This window comes from Stegodyphus dumicola, chromosome 9 (assembly GCF_044657685.1).
Source record: "Stegodyphus dumicola isolate Sdum_Otavi_A_Nest chromosome 9, ASM4465768v1".
In the NCBI taxonomy this organism is placed as follows: domain Eukaryota; kingdom Metazoa; phylum Arthropoda; class Arachnida; order Araneae; family Eresidae; genus Stegodyphus; species Stegodyphus dumicola.
The window spans coordinates 124,257,799-124,280,934 of record NC_140776.1 but is presented as its reverse complement, the minus strand read 5'-3'; the positions used below and the strand labels follow the sequence as shown (position 1 = coordinate 124,280,934).

Here is a 23,136-nt window from a genome sequence, read left to right as displayed (position 1 = left end):
ATTCCAGAATTTCTACGTATGGAACAAAATTGTTAACTGTGAATTTAGGACTTAGACGAAACTTTTCTTGGAAGTTTTTAATCGCCGATGTACCAGTGCCTATAATAGGAGCCGACTTTTTAAGGCATTTTGATCTTTTAATCGATTTAAAACGAGGTAGGCTTATCGATAATACTACGAAATTAACTCGTATTGGTTCTCTTTCCGATTCTAAAAATTATTTTTAGATTACCAGAAGTTAATATCTGGTGATTCACCATATCACAGAATCTTGAAAGACTTTCCGGAAGTACTGAAGTTAAAATCCGATTCGGGTAGAGTAAAGCATAGTACGGTTCATTACATCGAAACAAACGGTCCTCCTGTGCACAGTAAACCGCGTAGGTTAAGCCCTAAGTTATACGAAGCAGTAAAAAAAAGAATTTCAATTTATGATAGATCAAGGTATTTGTAGACCATCAAAATCAGCATGGTCATCACCTCTTCATGTAGTTTCTAAAAGTTCGGGCGACATACGGCCAGTAGGAGACTACCGAAAACTAAACGCGTGCACCGAACCCGACAGATACCCTATCCCGCATTTACAAGACTTTAATAATACGCTTAGCGGAAAGACAATTTTTTCAAAAATTGATATCGTTCGGGCATATCATCATATACCAGTCCATCCAGATTATATACCGAAAACTGCAGTTTGCACCCCCTTTGGTCTTTTCGAATTTCCGTTTTTAAATTTCGGACTGTGCGGAGCAGCTCAAACCTTTCAAAGGTTTATGAACGAAATTCGAAACTCGAAATTCTTGGAGATCTAAAATTCGCCTACGCCTACTCAGATGATATTTTGATATTTAGTGATACGGAAGATGAGCATAAATCTCACCTACGTACTGTTTTTGAAAGATTAACTTCATATGGATTGACAATTAACGCTTCGAAATGTGTTTTCGGCGTTCCGGAAATATCTTTTTTAGGCCATATAATCAATAAAGATGGTACCAAGCCTCTGACGAACAAAGTGGAACCGATACTTAACTACCCACTTCCTAAAACGGTAAAAGATTTGCAGAGATTTTTAGGATTTTTAAATTTTTACCGTCGATTTTTACCCAACGTAGCCCAGAATCAAATACATTTAACTTCGTATTTAAAAGGGGCTAAGAAAAATGATAAGACAATCCTGAATTTGTCTGAGGAAGCGCGGAGTGAATTTCAAAAGTGCAAACAGCTAATCGCTAATGCTGTTCTTTTGGCACACCCGAAGAAAGATGCCCAGTTGGTTTTACAGGTTGATGCGTCAGACTTCGCGATCGGTGGAACGCTATCACAAATAGTTGATAGAAATTTACAGCCTCTCGCATTTTTCTCACGAAAGCTTTCGCAGGCGGAAAGGAACTATAGTGCGTATGATCGAGAGCTATTGGCAGCTTATGCTGCTATTAGGCATTTTAAGCATATGTTGGAAGCACGGAACTTTTCTTTAATCACCGATCACAAACCGCTCACGTATGCATTCCGACAGCGTTTGGATAAGTGTTCACCTCGTCAGGCTAGGCAGTTAGACTTTATCTCACAATTCACCACTGAAATTCGCCATATAAAAGGTTCGGAGAATATCGCTGCCGACGTACTTTCGCGTATAGAAGCAATAAGCATGCCTAACCTTATCGACTATGAAAAAATCGCTAAAATGCAAGAAATCGACCCAGAATTACAAACATTGCTTAAAGAGTCAAAAGTTCTACATCTCAAAAAAGTTACCTTACCGAATTGTAGCTTACCGATATATTGCGATGTGTCAACAGGTAACGCCCGTCCTTACATTCCTCCGGCATTCCGTGAGAAAGTTTTTGCCACCTTGCACAATTTGTCTCACCCCGGCATTCGCGCATCAACAAAGTTAGTATGTTCACGGTTTGTTTGGTCTTCCATCCGCAATGATTGCGCGAAATGGGCACGGCAGTGCATTCCGTGCCAGAAAGCAAAAGTAAGCAGGCATACTAGAACCCCGTTAATGAAGTTTCCAGACCAATCACAGAGGTTTGATCACGTCCACCTTGACCTTGTTGGTCCCCTACCTCCTTCTCAAAATAATTATTACTGTCTAACTATGATAGATAGATTTACTAGATGGCCCGAAGCAGTACCCATACCAGACATAACAGCACGCACAGTAGCACAGGCTTTCTATGACCACTGGATTACTCGATTTGGTTGTCCGACTGTTATTACTACCGACCAAGGGCGACAGTTTGAAAGCGGCTTATTTCGAGCCCTTTCCGAATTATTGGGAATCAAGAGGATCAGGACGTCTCCGTACCACCCACAGGCGAATGGACTGATCGAGGAATTCCACCGTCCTTTGAAAGCTGCCTTAAAAGCGCACGATACCAGTGACTGGGTGGCTGCCCTTCCAACGCTGCTGATGGGTTTCCGCGCCGCTCTCAAAGAGGACATAGGAGCAACCACTTCTGAACTGGTGTATGGAAAGACTATCCGTCTCCCAGGAGAATTTTTCAATCCGACACCTCCGGATGCGTCCCCCAAACAGTTTGTGGAGGATTTAAAATCTCACTTTGCCAGTGTCCGCCCGACCACGACTTCTAGCCACGGCCAGCGAACATGTTTCATTCATCCACGCCTTCACAAGTCCACATATGTGTTTGTTCGACACGACGGAGTTAGAAAACCACTTCAAACTCCTTACGATGGACCATTTAAGGTGCTAGAAAGACGAGATAAAACGTTTGATCTCGAAATAAAAGGGACTAAGCAAACGATCTCCATAGATAGACTGAAACCCGCTTTTGTAACCATGGACTTTTCTCAAGTTGCTTCCAAGACTGTGAAAAAAACTTCGGACAATTGTATCACCCGTTCTGGACGATTAATCCGACCCCCGCATCGGTATGTCACATTTCGTTGACACTGCGGAGGGAGTATGCAGCGGCAGCGCCAAACAGGCGATACGGACTTAAAAACTGTACAGAAAAGCGCCAATTGACGAAACAGTAAACCCGTTTGGCAAACCTACAGGCTGACGGAGAGAGAAGATTTTTCCCCGGCAGTCAAGTGGAACTACTTCAACAAATGTGTGCGTCTCTGCTTCGCCGAAATATGTGATCTTGTGTACTCGCATCTGTACTGTGCTCTGAATTTCTTAAGCCGTTATAATGTATCCGGCAACTGTTACTTTTCCTTATTAAATTTGATTATTAATTGTAACATGTCTATCTTAACTAAGATTTCGGCTTTCCTAGTTAATGTTAGGGATATTTTCGTATGCACGTGTTACTCACACGTACATCAAAAGTATTATATGAAATTAACTTTTCATCTAAATTAAAACATCAATCTTAAATAGTTATTTACTATTATACTTCCTTTCTTGCCGCAATTATTAGGGTTGCCGCAATTATTTTTGGTAGCATTGGCATCAACAATAGTTTGGCGGTTTTTTACAGCCCTCAAAACCGAATAGTACCTAAAAATTATACCGGTTAGACAGATTTAATACTACAGAAAATCAGAAAATTTATAAAGCTGTAGTATCAATCTAAGACCATTTTCAGTTATATATTGTAAAGTTACACCTGATTGCCTCTTAATAATTTACCCAGCGGCATAGCTGGAAGGGGTAGCCCGACCTGGGCGACACAAATTTAGAAACGGCATTTTTGGCGTGAAACTTTATTTTATAGGATTTAGTCAGATGAGTCGTTGAGGCGGATGAAGAATAATTAGATTCTAAATTGCCACATGGAAATTATACTGTGGGGGAAAAAAGTTTCTACACTAACAGAATATTCAAAGAAATCTTCACGTAATATCAACAGCTTTTAACACATTTATTTTTATTCCGTCTAAAATTTTGAATACAAATTACGACTATAATTAAATTATGATCACGTGAGATTCATAAGAAAGAATTCCTTGTTAAGACAGAAGTATTTCAGTGTTTTATTTCCTTTTTTGCTAGGGAAATCGAAACAGGAACGTGGTAAGACAGTCCTTTTGAATTTTGGCAGTTTATACAATCTTCAAAACAAAGTTCAAAATATTGTAATCTTAGTGCGAACTTTTTTCTTCATTGCTGTGTTTTTTTCTCCAGTGCTGTTAGATGGGAAAAGCGTTTTCTTAAATAAATAATTTAAGTTATTTCGCTTTAAAAGTGAAATTACGGTTACAGCTAACACAGTGGTCAATTACATTTATAATTTTCAATACAAATTACCGAGATACCCATTTATTCAATGTTAAATGCACGTGCCCCTGTATTCTTACTTTTTCGACATAGGTTTCTCGCGCTACATTGTACAGAAAAATGCAACAATTTTACTTATAATTCTACTAAAATTGCCTATCTAAGTGCAAAATTCGTAGCAATATTTAAAAACAGCATATCTTTAGAATTCTGGGTGTAGTACAAGAGGTGGTATTAGTCTTAACTCTCGCTTTTCTGCAACTTTCTTTTTACAAACTTGTTGCAGTCGGCAAAGCATAAGATATTTGTCTTTCAAATTTAATAAAAGAAATGTGTTGCCACTCACAGATATGACATAGTTATATCTTCCACGCGGTTTATTACCATTTGGTGAAGCATAAGGTAACTTTAAAATTTAGTCTGTCTGTTTCTAATTAACAAATTAAGCGATTTAAAATAATTAACGCAGTTCTTGATCTGTTTCATCAATTACTAGTTCAGCCCATTAAGGATTTATTAAAAGCATTATTATATATTTTTTCATTTTATAGTAACAATTTTAAACAGTAGCTATTTATTTCAAAAGTGAAATCGACAGCATATGTGAGGTCCGACACTAATGACCCTTCTGTGCTAAAAATATATGGGAACAATAACGCTGTATCGGGAATTCTAAAGATCTTGTGATTTTACTGCTGAATTTTACACTGAAGAGCCGAAACATTATGACTACCTACTATATAACGCGTTTGGCGACCTTTGACTTCCAAAACAGCTGCAACTCGCCTTAGTATGGATGCCACAAGATTTTAGTAGATGACTGGAGATACGTTGTACCAAATGTCTAAGTAGCGGTCACGCAAAGTCGAGATATTCCAACATTGTGGTGTTTCAGTTATGAGCTGCCGTTCTATGACATCCCAAATGTGCTCTATCGGGCAGCAAGTTAAGTGGCCAGGCCATTAATTGGAATTCATCCCTACTCTCCTAGAAACAGTCCAACAAAATTCGAGCCTTGTGACATGGGGCGTTGTTCTGCTGGAAGATTCCATTTCCATTTGGGAAGACATACGCCATGTAAGGGTGCAAATGAACCGCAGTTATGTTCAGATAGTCCGAAGCTTTCATCCTGCGTTCTGCCACAAATAAGAGTCCCAGAGCCGTCCAGAAGAACGTCTTTCAAAGCATATTATCTGCATACCAGGTTGTGTATGACCTGTTCTACAGGAGAAAGCAACTGGGCGCCTGGAAGATTGCGTACCCTGCCCCTATCAGCGAAATGATAAAGGAGAAATCGTGATTAATCTAGCCAGGCAACTGTCTTTCACTTATCCATGGAGCAGTCTCGATGTTCCCAGGCCCACTGTAGGCGTAGTTAACAATGACACTTGGTCAACAGAGCCACACGAGTGGCACGTTTACTGCGCATTCCCATATCCAACAGTGTCCGCTGAACTGTGCGTTCCGAAACCCATTCATTTGGACCTTTATTGTATTGGGCTGTCAGCTGAGCCGCTGTCTGACCCAGGGATAAATGACTCAGGGATAAATTTAAGTACTGTGTCTGACCAGTTTTGCTGTACAAAGCGCGACAGTCTCCGACGTCCTTTTTCTGCGTAATGTTAGACGGCGTGGGCGTCAAGCACCTTGGCATGTACTGCTAGTTTCAGCGCCACTTTGCATAAATACTAACAACGGCAGATCGTGAACAACCTACCAGTCATGCAGTTTCGGAGATACTGGTTCCTAGTCTTCGGGCCATTACAGTCTGCCCTCTATAGAATTCACTTAGATCAGCAGACTTTCCCATCACTTCCAAAAGTAAGTGAAAGAATGATTCTTTACCTTCTGTAGCAGCAGTTAAATACCGTTTCCACTTAATTAAGTGTCGTCCATGTCACCCAGATGAGTTCATTGAAAAATATGGGAATGGTCATAACATTTTGGCTCGTCAGTGTATGTGGCGTAAGTACAAAGACAGCAATATCTAAAGTTAAAAAGATGAAAAACGTTGTGTGAGTCCAAAAGCAGATTGATAAAGTACGAGGTCAGCGAGAGCATAAACTACATATAATCCTTAAAATACCCTCTGGTGCGATGTTAAAACTGAATCTTTTCAGATTTTTTTTCTTTAATTAGCACCAAGAGAGTAATTATCATCTGTAATTAGCATCAGTTGTGTTTTCTGCCCAATTAGCACCAGGGGTGTCATCAGTCTGAATCCTCATATTTTTGCCCGCATCACTTTCCAAATAAAAGGATGTTGTATCCAAATGTTATTGCCATGTATTATTTTTAAAGAAAAAGTATAAAAAATTATATAGCAACGGAAGGAATGTTGCCACCAAACATTATCGCCATGTATTATTGAACAAAATAATATAGCAAATAAATAAAAAAAAGTATGCCAACACTTTACATTTTACCAAGACTCAAGATATGCTGTTTTTAAATATTTTGCGAGTTTGCTGTTGAATTTTATGTGGCGAAATGCGAACAATGTCATGTTTAATAACAAAGTTAAAAAGACAAAAAAAAAAAAAAAATGTCTGGTAAGGAGCACCTAGTCCATGATTAGATTGATAAACTGAGAGCTCAGCGAGAGGATAAAATACTTTAACAAATCCTCTGGTATGTTAAAATCTGAATCCCTTCAGACTTTTTTCTTAATTTATTTATTTATTTTTCCTTATAGGAAATATTAATGCATGAATTGAAATAATATCTTGCCCATTTCAGATCCCGATTGAATCAAGATATGTAAGTACTCAACCTGCCAAATTCAGGAGACCTCGCCGATCGGTATCTGACGAGAGTACGATATCTTCGTCCTCGTCCGTCACGACAGCTAATGAAGAAAAATCTGCATACCAAGAAGCGATGGAGAAGTTGTCACATGATGAACGCTGGAAAAAAGAAATAGCCCTTGGCACTCGTATTGGCTTCTACAGGCTTTACAGAGATGTTGGGAAAGGAAATTTTTCGAAAGTAAAGATGGCAGTTCATTATCTAACGAAAGGTACAAAGCCTTTATATTTGCTGATATGATTATACTACTTCCTCATTTGAATAATAAAAAAAAACATATATTGTATCACATTTGTTTTCGAACACTTGTATTTTTTAAGCTTATTGGTATAGCTCTTGTACTAAATATTGAAACACAAAACTACGAATTTGGTGATCTTGTTATGAATTTGAACCGGAATACTTTGAACACTTTTCATTCTGGTTTTCTGCTCAGTGCCGAAGACACCCGAAATAAAGTCCGTAAAACTCACGATAAAAAGATAGCTGATGCTTCACAAGAACCTTTTTTTTTATTTACGACATACAAAAATATTACAAGTTTCACGTATTAAAACATTGACGGGTAGTACTGCTTCATCTCAACTCCCAACTGCCTCCTGTTTCCTTTTTGGGGACGCTTAGCTCGTTTTTCAGTGCGTGTTTCTACAAGTTGGTGAAATTTCTCTTTTCTTGGCGCTTTTAATCGAATCTTACAACAGACTTAGATTTTTTCTAAATATATTATTTGCCTATTATAAAATAAATATCATCAAAATATTCCTTGTGATAAAATAAGTTCAAAAGGTAAATCGCACAATAATTTGGACCATCTAAATTTTTGTTTAAATGCTTTTTTAGCCAATGTTTCTTGTTATAATGCTTAATTTTAAATGAAAATACATCGAAAGAATTATCGTTTGCAATTGGAAGATTTTTTTTTTTTACTTGTGGAGGAAAATGTATTAACGTTTCCACATCTGAAATGAACAGGGCAAGACATTATAAATTAGCGGCCGATTCTTTTAGAAATGTAATAATTATATTTTTTAAAGATGGTAAGTCGTCGCCCAAACGGTATAGTGGTTAGAAAAGCCTACTACGGTACGGAAGGGCCAGGGTTCGAATCCCGGAGAAGACATGGGTGTTTGTAAGTGTATAGTGTCGGTGCGGCATGGCAAATATACAAGGAGCTGAAAGTCCTCTCGTGTGGATTGGTGGACGGGTAGAGAGGTGGGCTCTCTTTAACTGGGGGTGGAAATTAGAAGTCCAACCTCTCTTCGGAGTAGGCTCTGGCAACCACTGTTCCATGTGATATGGACAAGACAACAACAAAGATGATAAAGATCCAAAAAAATCCTTGATGCAAAGCGTTTAACTACACAGTCACTTATTCGGATCAATAGTTGTAGAAATAACACTTGAGTTACTTTGTTTATAATTGTGTATGAACTTTTTATTGCAGAAAAAGTGGCCGTCAAGATCATTGACAAAACTAAGCTTCAAACGAAGAACAAACAAATGCTCAGCAAGGAAGTGTCCGCAATGGAATCCATTCAGCATCCACACATTATCAGATTGTATGAAGTCATAGAAACGCCTGCAAAGATGTTTTTAGCTATGGAATTCGCAGAAGGAGGAGAATTGTTCCACAGGATTGCAAATGATGGTCGAATACCAGAAAATGATGCCAAAATCATATTCTCCCAGCTTTCTTCTGCTGTTGCCCATATGGTAAGATAAATATATTGGACTTAATTCGAAACCAATAACTGAAAAATATGAATTGATCCTTCCAAAAGGGTTTTAGTAATGATATGAAGTATTTGAGCCACTAAGAATTTCTTAGATTCACAAGTAGATGTTAAACCAGTCAGTATGAATTGTTTGTTATTGAAAACATTCTATGTGGGATATTGTCATAATTCTGGGAAGGCACTGTAGAGGGAATCATTGTGAATATGATCTGCCACCGACGGTTATTCGGTAACATTAAAAATTTGTTAACTGTAAAAATTATATTGGTTAGATTGGTTATGTAATCTCTTTTCTATGACTCATGAAAATGTCACACATTTTATTACTTTTAGTTTGTTGTAAGAACTAATTATTTACATACGTACATCCAGCTTAGCTCTTCTCAGCTTTGCGCTCTCTAACGGCGGCTTTCTTTCAACGCAATCAGTCGGCGTTGTAAGATACCAACTTATCTTACAATCAATATCTTATAATCAATATAAAAAGAAAGAAAATCTATAATTATTGAATTAACGACGAAAGTTTTTTTATGCTCTCGCGTAGATTGCCAGTTTGCCGTTCGACTCATTCCTGCTAACACATTTTTTTAAATTTCATAAAAACATTTAATATTTCTAATTAGATATCTAATGATTTAAACGCATTTTTATTTAAATTAGTCAATTTAAAATGTATAAAAAGTATTTTTAAAAACTGCGTTTCGTTCCCTTGGTTTGTTACTGAGTAACAGACTGATTAAATTCAAAAGTTAAATAAATATCTTATGCTTTACCGAATGGCACATACTGGGCGTGGATATAATAAGCGACAGCGGCAACACATTGCTTTCAATAGCCGAATTTACGGATGAAAATTGAAAGATACGTGTCCCGCATTTTGACGAATGGCAACAGTTTGGCGCGCTGGAGATAAAAATGTTTTATTTTAATCAGTGCTTCCAATTCTTTAAAAGTTCTTGTTTAAAAAATTTCCTTAAATATGTACAAAATATGAAATAAAGGAAAAATAAATTCAAAGTTCAATATTCGGACTTCGAAACTGCGCATGTACGGGTGGAGGACAATGTACATTAAAAATTCGATTTCTCTAAGTACCGTCGTTTTTTCATAATACGAGGAAGATAAACACATACATACATATTCTTCATTATTTATTTTTTTCCTAAAATAATGCTTTACGATAACATTTTATGGTAATCATTTGAAAAGTGATTCGAACACAAAAGTGATACAGACAAAATGTGAATTTCGAAAATAATAATAATAGTTTTAATGAATCCTTATAGTATACTTTTACGGGTCCAGCTAAGTAATCAAACCTAACGAAATGAATCTGCATTTATTGCTTTAAGATCGCCTAATTTGTTAATTAATAACAGATAAATTTGAAAGAAAACGACAACAAATGATCACATGGAAGATAAAAATATTTTAAATCGGAAAACTGTGGTAATATATTTCTTTAAGTCACCGTGTTTATCGATTAAATTTGAAAAACAGATATTTTAGGCTTTGCTAAGTGGCAACACATTTTTTTCCCCCGAAAAAAACTGAATTATCCGATTAAATTTCAAATAGTTACGCTTTTCCCAGTGGTAGCACAAATCTTTTATATCGCTGAGTTTTTAAACAAAGTTCTTTAAATTCATACAAAATATGAAATGAATGAAAAACAAATTCGAAATTTAAAACTCGTGTTTCGAGACACCCATATCTGGATGGAAGACTATTTGTTTGAAAATTTGGTAGATCACATGCATACGTGTATACAGATTCTTCTTTATTTTAGAGTAGATATTAGCTCTTAAAGGAACAGAACTTCGTTAGAATCTATGTGATGTACGGAGAAGGAGGAAGTAAAAGGATGGAGAAAGGGGTATTTAGAAACAAGAAATCAATGGATGCCTAGACATTTCTTAACTTAGGTAACAGAGTTAAAGGGGGCAGTGAACTCATCATAAGTTACGTGCTTGTTTCTTTAGCCAGCTACGCCCACCGTGTCTATGGTTACAAGAAGTACATTTTATAATTAGGTCGTTTTAGTACTTCATGAACTAATAAAGAGCTAAAACTAAACTTTTTACTCTTGCTTAACTCAAAAGAATGAAATCGAAAGGTTCAGAATAGGTCTGACATACTTTCATCTATATTCCCAAGGTACAGAAAGAAATATCGCGGACACCAAAACTTTATTTTTACTAAGTTTCTTGTACTGCCTAAAATAGTTGTCGTAAAAATGTATATATAGATAAATAATGATTTTTGTGAATCCAGTTAATGAAATTTCACTGGTCGGAATAGTAATTATAATCAAAATGAATTTACGTTTATTGTAAATAGTTTAGTTTATTAATTAACAAGAGAATAAATCTGAAAAAAGAAATTGAATATCGTATGCTTTGTTGTACCGCGATTGCACACAGCTGCGTGGGGGAGACAAAACTATTTTAATCCCGACAGTGGCATTTCTTTCAAACCGCTGAGTTTGCTGATTCAATTCGAAAGACGAAAATTCGCAAATTTCGAATATTGCGCTTTTCATGTGGCAACATATTTCTTTTATATCGATGTTTTCTGACTCTGTATGAAACACTTTTGCTTTACCAAGTGGCAACACAAAGCTTTTATATTGCTGAGTTTTTTTTAATCAGAAGTTTATTAAATTCACGCAAAATATGAAATAAAAAAAACAATTCGAATTTCAAATTCTGACTTTGAAGTGCAGATGTTGGGGTGTAGGACTACGTGTATTCAAATTGGGTAGATGTAGGTGCCATCGACTTTCCACAATGCGAGGTGCATACATAAATGCATGCACATTCATCATTATTTGATAATAGGTATGCGATGATTTTAAAATAGCTTTATTTCATTTTTTGCTTTTCAAGAAATATGACCTATGTGAGGTCGTTTTCGAAATCGATAGAGTGTAATTCAAAATCTGTGCCAATCTCAGATAGCTTCTTTGGATATTTTTACATTTTCCTGTTTTTGTTCCAATTACATCACTTTATGTTTTTGAAGTTCACTTTACCATTAGATAAATCACATTTTAACCATTTCTAAGAAAGACATATTATTGTTTGGGTTATACTTATGTTCAGAAGCGTTATTTAGCAACTATATCCTCTTGGAATAAAATTCGTGTTCAGATAAATCTCAAAATTGCAAACTCCATTCATAATTATCAGATGAATTACTAGTAGCATCTTGTGCGGCAACAGATTACAATAATTACTATAAATTATCTGATGTGGATACCACATGACCTAATACGGCTTATTAAAATATATATATTTTTTGCTGCATTTCCTTTAAACTTATTTACTCGAATTTCGTAGGATTCATATTTCTCATTTAATAATTCAGTTCTCAATTCGCGGCAAGGCGAAAATACGTAAAAACTCAAAACATTTCATTAAAAATTTTAAAATACAGTAAAACCTAAAACCATAAATAAAGTTACCTTTTTTTTTTTTTTTTTTCAATTGTAAGCAAAAACAAGTTTGTACGCGAAAACAAGCAATTCGGTCAACAGGCAGGAAGACCAAATTTCCGGTGCACGAAACTGAAGTTTTCCATTCGGCAAAAAGACATTGAATTTGGTACACAAACTGACTTAATTCACTCTTGTACTAAGAGTTTTAAATGTAAACAAATGGCGTCCACGTTAGGCTTAGAACCACTTAAACAGCTTTAAATCATTGATTGTTCTACAGCTATTGTATGCAAATTAACTAAAGACATAAAGACCTTAATCGGAACATAAGAACAACATAATTCAATCATCTTTAAAGCAAAAAAAATTGCATATAAGAATAAAAAACTGAGCTCACCGACATGGATAACAAAGTTCGGAAATATGTATATACTCGTATATAAAGTAAGAAATATATAACTAATGTTTCACAAAGACGGAAATTTTGCAGAGCGTGAAAATACTAGGCATATTTATATTTTATTTTTTAAGAAAACTGTTTTTTAATTATATATATGTGTGTGGGTGTGTGCATACAAATTTTTAGAAGTACTGATGTAGGAACACCGAAATGCAGAAACGCAGAAATTTTGATGAGGAAGCACGTAGATGGCATATTGAAGAGGATCCATACTGAAGAGGAAGAATTCTGATTGCGTAGAATGCTAATCATAATGAATAGGAAACTGAGAGCCGAGGCATATAAAATCTTCATTTCATTTTCAGTTAACATGTTGCGGCCACAAACAACTTAACGCATTATTTGAATATGTAAGTTAAAAAATACGTAAATCAGCTATATAATTTAATATAGTAATAGCTTTATAATTGCAGTTTTTTAATTTGGTTATTTCCTCTTTATTCTAAGAATAATAACATTTCTGGACTGCGCCATTTCTAGACTAATCTATGCCACAAAGCTTGTGTAACGCTGATAACGTAGTTAACTGGGAACCGAAACTCTGAGGACTGAAACGAAAACCTTTCTCTTAACACATAATATTGGATAAATTTGTACTTTTAGCTTCAACCTCTGTGCTGCTTGGACGCCGCTATGCTCTCTTCCTATCGCAATAGTATTAAAAAAGGTAAATGTTCTGGAAATAGGCCACAAACAACTTGGCACATTACTTGTGGCACACATAAAAGGTTTTGGAACGATACACGAATGACGAAAATTGCTGGCATAAAACATTTGCAAAAGAGAGCATTGCAAAGTACCAATGACAGCACGAGAGAGGATCTGCTGCCATTCTGGATTTACGTAATTCTCATCATTGTTGCATTCCGAGCATTTGAGATGGAGCACGTTTCCATAACTGAAGAAACCATAACTTTGAAGAAGTACGGACCAAGAACTAATAGAAAATTGTAGCAGCTCCTTCCACAAGTACGCGAGCGGTGTCATTCTAAATGGGTACTTCTCAGAAAGTGTTGTGGCGTATTTTACACGAGATATGTATGCACCCAGATCACATGCAAAAGTTGCAATTTTTACACTAATATGATTATCCCCGCCAAGCAGACTTTGTTCAGTGGATGCTCGGGATGAGGAACAACGATCCACGATTTCCTGCGTTAGTATTATTTAGCGATGAGGCAACATTCAGTAGAGAAGACATTTTCAACCTGTGCAATCAACACGTTTGGTCTGACAGCAATCCCCACGGCATTACCCCTCGTAAACACTAGCATAAATTTTCTCTAAACATCTGGGCTGGTGTTCTTGGTGATTACATGATAAGCCCTTATATCATGCCAGACCGTTTGACCGGTGCAACATACCGTATCTTCTTGGAACAAGTGCTTCCCCGTATATTGCAGACTGTTCCGCTTTCCATCCAGAAAGACGTGTGGTTAAGCACTATAGAGCCCAGCACACTTTTCCAGTACGTTCCGGCACTACTTGAATGCCACATATTCCTCACAATGGATCAGGCGTGGAGGACCTAGGGTTGACCTTCTCGCTCACCGATCTCAAGACACTGAACTTTTTCTTCTGGAGGCACATGAAATCTTTAGTGTACGAGACGCCTGTGGACTCGGCTGAAGGTGTCGCACCGAGGATCGTTGTTGCCGCAGACAAAATTAACACAATTACAGGAATCTTCGAGAGGGTTTACCAGTCATTCATTCGCCGGTGCGAACTGTGTAACAACATGCGTAGCCTCCACTTTGAGTTCCGGCTGTGAGTTTTTCTCTGATCAATAAATCAGATTGTGCAACTTTTGGTATCGTTCATTCGCTTTTACTGCACAGTTGTAAGTTTATGTTGCAATTCTAATTTTACTCTTTTCTGCTTCTTAGAGTGGAATGCGACCCCTTGTTCTTCCGTTTTAATTACTCTCATCAGAATGGCTACCATCAAGCCTCTTATTTTGTTAACACAATTTGGACTCGCTCTGTAGTTCAATTTTGGTATGACTTCAGTATCAGAACAACTTCTACAATTTTTGTATAATTCTGTGCCATCTGGGTTGATTCTGAGTTCTTCAGCATGTCTGGTTTCTAATACTGTAATTGTTTGAATGATGTCTCTTTTACTGTGAATTCCACAGATCACAGTGTTTTCCTTGTTTTTCCCCCCTTGGATAGAAACTGCAATGACGTTGGCACGTTTCAGAAACAAGGCTTTTCGAATCCCCTGGAAATTCCTGGCTAATAAGAATTAGTCCATTGATAATTATCGGTACGATATACGATTATTATAATTACAGTAAACTCTTTCAAGTTTCAACAAAGTGTGTTTTGCTAGGAGCCCTGCAATGTAAAACACAAGTTCTTTTCTCGAAAGTTTATTTTTCTAGTCTCATGCATAGTGGCTAGCGCGTCGCGCAGCTGCACCACAAGTCCGGGGTTCGATCACCGGGTTGGGCAAGGTTGACTCAGCCCTTCATCCCTTGAATGGGTCGATAAAATTAGCATCACATTCGCTTGGAGACTAAACACAAGGGGGGGGGGGTCCTGCGACAAGCTGACCACTTGTCCAGGGCATATGCTGATGCACTCCGGGGCCCAAAGTCAAGAAAGCAAATTTCGGGGCACTGCAGGCCGTGGCCCATTAGGGCTGTTGCTCCACTGAGTTTAATTTAGTCTCATGCATAATTAGATATGATAACCTCATAATACTTTCTTTGAACATATAACTAAATCCAAGATGTTGGCCACTGCTATCGAACGCATTTTTAAACCAATAGAATCTTCGTCAATCGACACGTCTTCTACAAACATGATTACAGGATACGAATTACACCAACAGGGATGTAACATTTATATATTTTCGAGAAACAAACAAAGTAAGTCTCGCATCTTTCAGAGAGAATTATTACTGGAAATTATGTTGACTATTTTCAGATTCCACGATGCATAAAAAGAGATCAGTATTTTCGGTAGGGATTTCTTGGCCATTTTGTATTTCAAATAATTTCTGGTCCATTGATTGGATAGGCTTGTTACGCTGGACAGCAGAAACGTAACCTTTTCCGTATTAATTTCCATATTTAAATTTAGACTATTATACATATTTTTTGTGTGTCACAAAGCTAAATTTCGTATTTAAAATTAGGTCTCCGAAAGTGCCGTTATTTTGATACTGCCGGTTAATTAATTATCTGTTAACAGAGATTTTACTGTAGCTAAGCTATCTGTAGCCAGATGACTTAATAAACGCTTTTTGCAATGCATTGTATTTCTAAAAACCTCCCATTCATATATAATATGAATCAACCATTTTCTTCCGTATATCGTAAAAGTCATTCGACTGAAAGTTATTCCCAAACATGCATTGCGTGTGCCACAAGCAGAAGGAAGAATTAGATATGCGACCTCTAATCGCGGTTACTCACGCTTTCGAGTATTGCAAGCAGAGTTGTTTATGTGCAACAAGGGGACGCAAAAGCTTCGTGACAACAAGTTTTTCATTCAGTTATGAGGGTCTCTTATTAATTTAATAGCTTCAATGATATGTGAGCATGTTTGAGATAAGAACTGATATATTTGTCTTGTACATTTATGTCATTTCCTATGTTTTGAAGATACAGGTCTGAATTGAAAGCGATAAACTGATGTGAAAACATAACTAGGTCAGTGGTCTCAAACTCAAATTACATGCGGGCCAAAAGCACGATCTGAAAAACAGTTGACAGGACAGAACACTTTTTTTCAGTAAAATGAAGAAATTTTATTTGAAAAATATTAAATTAATTATAATAAATAATATTAAATTAAAATTAATTTCGCTTACTAAATATTTTGAGTCATTAGGTTGCCAGGAACGTGAAAAATGTGCAGTGCCCTTCCTGGGATTTCAACTCCGGACCTCCCGAATACACATCGAGCGTGCTTCCACTTACAGCACGAAAGCATGAATTATCGTCCCTCACCTTTTAGTTCGGGCGCCACTGTAGAATCATTTAGAATTTTTTCGGTATCAGGAAACTGAACTCGTTTCGATTTCAGAAAAAAAAAATTAACTTTAGAGAACGAACTGCGAATGATCGTCTACCACTTTTTAGTTCGGGCGCCACTGCAGAATTACTTAGAATTTTTTCGATATCAATAAACCGAACTCGTTTCGATTTCGGAAAAAAAAATTAACTTTAGAGAAAAGTTACTAGAAATTATCTTTATCATGAATTACAAATGCTCATTGATCAGCCTGGTTCTTCTTTTAAAGTTATTAATTTTGAGCTGCGGTGGGAAAAATCATTCACTTATAAATGTATTCATACAAGGCGATGATTCTTATTGTAAGACTTCATAATTGATGGTATTTATCTTTTGACAAGTACGAAAAACGGTTAATTAAATCTCAAATATATCGCGTACCTTCAAATCTTTGAATAAGATTTATATCACATTGTAAGTTATTTAGCTCCAATTGTAGATTTTTGGGGGCGTTTTTTACATTCATTTTTAATGGTCACAAAAATAACGTAAAACTGTACTCAACATCATTAAAAATCTGAAACTTTTCTTCAAATTCTTGCTATCATAAATAATATCATTATAATGCTAATTATTTTATGAGAAATGTATTCAAAGGCCTCATGCGTCCCGCGTGTGGAACATTTGACACCAATGAGTTGTCTTAAATGCAGCCGTCCAGCTGGTACAGTGGTTAGTGACGCTAATTGCTAGACCAATTGCCCGAGTTCGAATCTCGGAGAAGGCAAGGATATTTGTAAACATATAATATTACGGTTGTAAGCGTATAGTGTCTGTTCTGTAAAAGGGTGCTCAAAATTCGCGGAGAACTGAAAGTCCGTTCGAAAGGCTTATGGTAGCGAAAGAGCAACGAGAGACACTCGGACCGCCCTCCGCAGAACTCCCCTGAAAACTGGAGCGAAATTTAACATTTAGCTAGGTTCAACAATGTTTCAATCACCTGTGGTACCTCAGAGGTGCTGACCTAGTTTTTATGTGTACTTGTCTTAAATGCAGTTTTTCTGTTATTTCTGATTTTATTAATCATAAAGTAAGGAATTAGTTTCATATCAATTAGTTTCATATCTTTGTAAATTAGAAAATCAATTCCCAGTTTAGAGGAGTAATAATTCAGCTATACGTAAATTATAAGTTATAATTTAAGAAGGCAGTTAGTAAGAAGAATTGATTGATGAAGTATGTTACTGAACCGTAAAACTGTTTCTAATTTAATGTGGAATTTCTGTAGCATTTTATTATAAGCAATTTTGAATTAACATTTTTTTTCCAAATGATGCGAAAGAAATATATTCTCGAATTTTTATTGAAAAAAGAAGAAGAAAACAGAAATTGAAATTGAGTAGAAAATTAATGCCACTTACGGCTGTTAGTAGAATTTTGGACTTATATAATTAATTATTAAAGTCATTATTTTATCAATCTCTTTTTATAAAATTGGAATAATAGTAACTATATAACAGTAACTTCTATAAACTGGATTTTTAGTGGGAACATGCATGCATTTAAAACTTTTAAATTCTGAAAACACATGTCTGCAATGTTATCATCAAGTGATATTTTATTAGGTGCTTTTTTTTTTTCCCCACGATATTTCCCATGCTATATTAAAGCTACGAAGTTTTTGAACCACTTTATTTTCTATGAGAAAGCCTTATACTCAGATACATTAAAATTGCGCTGCTTTTTCCTTACTTTTTTTTCGTTCACGATGTTTTAAACTACGATGTTTTGTACGCGATATTTTCCGCAGACTCCCTTACATTGTGGGCAGGAAGACCATCTGCCAGTCCGAGTAGCTTATGGAGTCTTGTATGCTTTGGTAGCATAAACTCACGAGCTCTAAAAAGACTGTAGAAAAATAAACCGGCGTCTTTAAGTAGTAGACAGACAAAGTCAGAAGAAGGGTGTAAAGAGCACTTTAATTTGGTCACAAAGAAGTAACAGTTGACCCCACCAGGGTTTACATAAGCCAACACATCTAGCTTAACTTAAAACAAGTAATATTGAACTTAAATGTAATTTAGACTAGCCTAACATCTCACAGGATAAAGTAAACGGGCAGAAAGGCTCTGGCTCGTAGAAGCCGATGAGACAAGCCTAATGGCTAGAAGCACTCAACGCCACAGAATCAAATCCCTATTTAGTAACGGTAACAACAGGGCCTCAAGTAGGCAGAACTCGCTCTAAAATCAACTGCCATTATGGTGGAGCGGAAAAAAAAGGCACCTCGGTCCTACCTTTTTTCACTGCATGAGCGGAAAAAAGTCACATCGTTGCAACTTTCAAATAATTTTAGCAAAGTGTCTAAACCATATTTGATGTTTTATCGCTTTCAACAAATATGCCAAATTTCAAAACACACCAATATACAAATTTACGTATATCTTCGGTAATTTTGAATAAAAAAACTGTAATTTTTTGCAGGTATGCTTAGAAATACGTCTACTTTAAGATGATGGTAAACATTTTATAGGTTATAATTAAACTTTTTTTTGAAAAATTTGTAAAAATTATTTTAAAATTCAAATTTGAAAAATAAATCATAAAAAATGGGTGAATTTTATTTGGAATGAACCTGAATTTCGAAATGTGAAAGCAAGAATCAAATAAGTTTAATAAAAAAAAAAGAGAGATTAATAAATATATACCAAACTCAATTAACACTGAGGAGCTAAAATTTTGAGAGCTAATTCTTTAAAAACTACTTGTGTGATTTTTTACAAAACGTAATAATCTGGCGAGATTTGAGTTGTAGAATCGAAATATGGAAAAAAATGGTATGTTATTTCTGAAAAGTCCGATTTTGTGTCAAAATACGTATATTAGAACAATGCTGCATATAAATCTAATACATATCCTAAGTCGCGCTTTCGAGACATGAAAAACGCAAGGTGAATTTCGTCAATCGGCCCAGTAGAAACGGGAGATATAGAACTGTCCCTTTTTCTTTCTTTCTTTCTTTTTTTTTTTTTTTTTTTTTTTTTTCTCCCTGCAGTGCTCTTTAAAGGAAAAGGAAAATTATGACAATATGTTTTAAATTTTCAGTATCTAGTGCTATGCGATGAAATACAGTAAATCTCTTCAGGAACTTCACATTCTTTGTCTAAACTTTTCAAAACCTTTGTCTTTTCAGCTTTCAATCGCACACCTGTAGTCTTTATGAAATGTACTTTTTGATTATTCAAAAATAAAAATATATCAATAATAAGGACAAAATTGTCAAGTTTTCTTTCAGATTTAAGAGTGTTATTAAATATTACGTTTTATAAGTTACTAATTGAATTATTTTTATAACATATGAAAAAAGAAACTTCCATCAAGTAATCTGTCGCTTGTATTAGATAAATATTTTCATTACACGATCATGGTTTTGCTATATAAAAATGACGACACTGTTTCATAACGAAGTGCAAATTTTCCTACAAATTCAAGTTCTCTCTCCCTTTTTCTTTTCTTTTTTTCTATTCTTTTCTTTTTCTTCCCCCTTCCCAAATTTCTTCCTTTTTTGCACTAGAGGTGTTACTAGTCTCGAACCTCACTTTTCAAACTATTGTCTCCAAATTTTATCGCGAAGTATTACTATTTATAAAGAAATTATGTAATGAAGAATCTCTATATCTGCATGTTTTTCGTACTGCGGAAAAACGCCTCCATATTTTGAATACACGTAGTTCTTTATCCACACACTGGTACCTCGAAACCCGAATTGAATTTCGAATTTTTTTTATTTTTTTTACTTCATGCTTTTGATGACTTTTATTAATTTTTGATAAATAAACTTAGCGAATTAAAAGCGAACAGCTGCAACGCTCTTCGAAATGCAACATTTTTATCTCCGGCGCGCTAGACTGCGGCTATTCGGCAATATTTATCTTTTAATTTAAATTAATAAACTCGGATATTTCAATATTTAACTTTCAAATTTATTCTGGAAGGTTACTGAGTAACAAATTGAGAGACTTAAAATCAAAAAACGGAATTCTTAAGAATACCTTTTTCTTCTTTTTAATTTGATTGATTAAACAAAAATTTAAATCTTGAGATGTCTAGCTAGAAATATTAAATATATTTATTATCAAATGACACTAGCCGGACTTATTAAAAGCACTACGTATTTTTTCTTTTTTATGATAACTATTTTAGGCGGCTTGCCGCGCAAGTGTTTGTCTGTAATAGAGATTGTACTTGTTTTTAAACCGAATGTTTTAATGATAGAAATATTGGCGCTTGTTTTCGAAACTGATTACACGTGTCTGGAATAATAATTTATCGTAGAAACGAAAAACATTTCAGTGGTCAGAGAAAGGTATGAGAACTCCACCACATAGAGTCCAAAGTAAACGCGATACTAGTTTTGTTACTATGATGACAAATATAAAAGTTGCGTGTCTCTTCTCTTATTACGAAAAGACGTACTATAAGATGGCGGCCATTGACCTTTACAGGGCAATGACCTTGCAGGTAAGTCCCTCGCTCCCAGATGGACAGCAGGAATGAAATGGTGAGAGAGAGGAATCAATATCGCAGAAAAGAACAGCATCGGAAAACTGCTAGTTCTACAGGAAATAGGAACACATGAAAAATGATCGATAAAAATAAAAAGTCATTTGTTATTTGAGAGATATTCTTTTATAGGCGGCGAACGGTACTGACAGAGTGGAATGAGCTGGGTGGCAGAAATTATTCGAAAAAGGTGCTTTTATGACGAACCGAAATGAAAGGGGAACACGCTCTGGTTAGAGAGATTCTGGAAAGTTTTTCTGGATCATTTTTTTCACTTCATTATTCATCAAAAGTTCCAGAACAATTTCAATTCTCCAAATGTATAGCACGATTACCGATTTTTGTTCTATTATATGAAGTTTTTATGTTCAGAATGAACACTAATGTCCATCCTGAATTCCAGTTTCATCTGAAAGTTAAACGGAAGTGACGATTTAACTGGAAGAGATGATTCGCAACGCATTAAAGAACTGCGTGTTAACACAAAAATGAGGCTAATATTTTGACACTAAAGCCACACGAGCGGCCAACCGCCTAAAATAGTTATCATAAAAGCAAAAAAAATATGCAATGATATTAATGAGTCCAGCTCAAACACTGGCTGCATGGGCGTTTTCGTGGTTTTCCCCATGCATAACGTGTATACGAGCCAGTTTCCCCTAGAAAGTCCTCCACGAAGGCATACCTCCCTTTAGGCAGATAGCCCTCGTGTGCTTTGTCATAATTGAATAACCCTCCTCCCAGCTCAAACACAAACAAATATCAGTAAATGGCATTATGTCATGCACATAAAAGTTATTAAATAAATACATGGATACAAAAATAACTATTTACAATAATAAAATCAAATATATACAACAAATCATTACAAAGAATAGGACTTTTCTTTGCACTTTTTTTTTTCCCTTTATTTTTTAGAATCGCCGAGATAAAAGTGATTTACTTAATAGCCATCAGCTTTTTATTATCTTCCGTAACTAACAATAAAATTTAAAACAAAAGAGTGCGAGGGATACAAAATACAGTACGAACAAGCAATCGTCATTTGAAAGGAAACGTCACTTTCGCCAATCTGAGCGATGACTGATTCTTGTGTAGCGTTCAGCCTGTTTACCAGGTGAAGATGGTAACCCGATTTTGCGGAAGCGGAATTCTGAGAATTGTTCCTCCTAACGTTATGTTCCCGCAACAAATATCGTGTGTGATAGCAACTTAACTGTAATGGTAAATAACGGAAAGGAGATTTCAGCTTTAAATGAAATTAACTAAATATAATAAAACTGACTTTTTCAATAAAGTTTATTCTGTGTTTGATTTCTAGACTAACATTTTTTTTTTTTTTTTTTTTTTTTTCCCTCCGCTATTTGGTAATGGGAAGTTTATATTCCTTTTGATTTTTAAAATAAATTTTATTTATAGTAAATATGCCATTTTTTAACTTAGCGTTTTCCCACGAAATCACTTAGATAGCTAACAGTTACCTACCTAAAGAACTGTAGATGCCGCTTAATATGGTGACGGTTCGGATAGTGTTATCGAATTGACGAAATCTGCTCGTTTGCATACGAAAACATCAAAAATACTCCGTTTGTTGTGATCAACAATTCGGTAAATATCATCAAATATAATAGAAGAGATTTTTTAAACTGGGGTCAAGTCGCCAAATAAGGTAAGAACATATTATAAAACTTGGCAAATGATAGGGAAATGTCGCCATGAAAGGGATTAAGTCACTAAAGAGCTAGGTTTCAGTTAAAATTAAGGAAAAAGAAAAAAAAAAAAAAGAAAGAAAACCATAGTTTGGCATAAATTTTGAATAACTATCGATTTTGATCGTGGTCAGACACAGGTTTCTCTTTTTTAGAAGCAAAAGAAAAAATTTCTGGAGAATTTTTTCCCCTTTTCGGTGCTCCTGAAGAAAAAATTTCGTGAAAACATTTTCGAAGGTTGCTTTTTTAAACGTA

The 23,136-nt window shown here is 35.6% G+C and overlaps 1 protein-coding gene across 1 annotated transcript in view; it reads left to right on the top strand.

Moving 5' to 3' along the window:
- LOC118183629 (serine/threonine-protein kinase NIM1-like) overlaps positions 1-23,136 on the top strand; it is a 37,389-nt gene that overhangs the window by 6,682 nt on the left and 7,571 nt on the right. The window contains exons 3-4 of the mRNA XM_035353223.2: positions 6,941-7,220; positions 8,454-8,722. Of these exons, the coding sequence (XP_035209114.1) occupies positions 6,941-7,220; positions 8,454-8,722 (549 nt within the window). The remainder of the gene's footprint in view (positions 1-6,940; positions 7,221-8,453; positions 8,723-23,136) is intronic.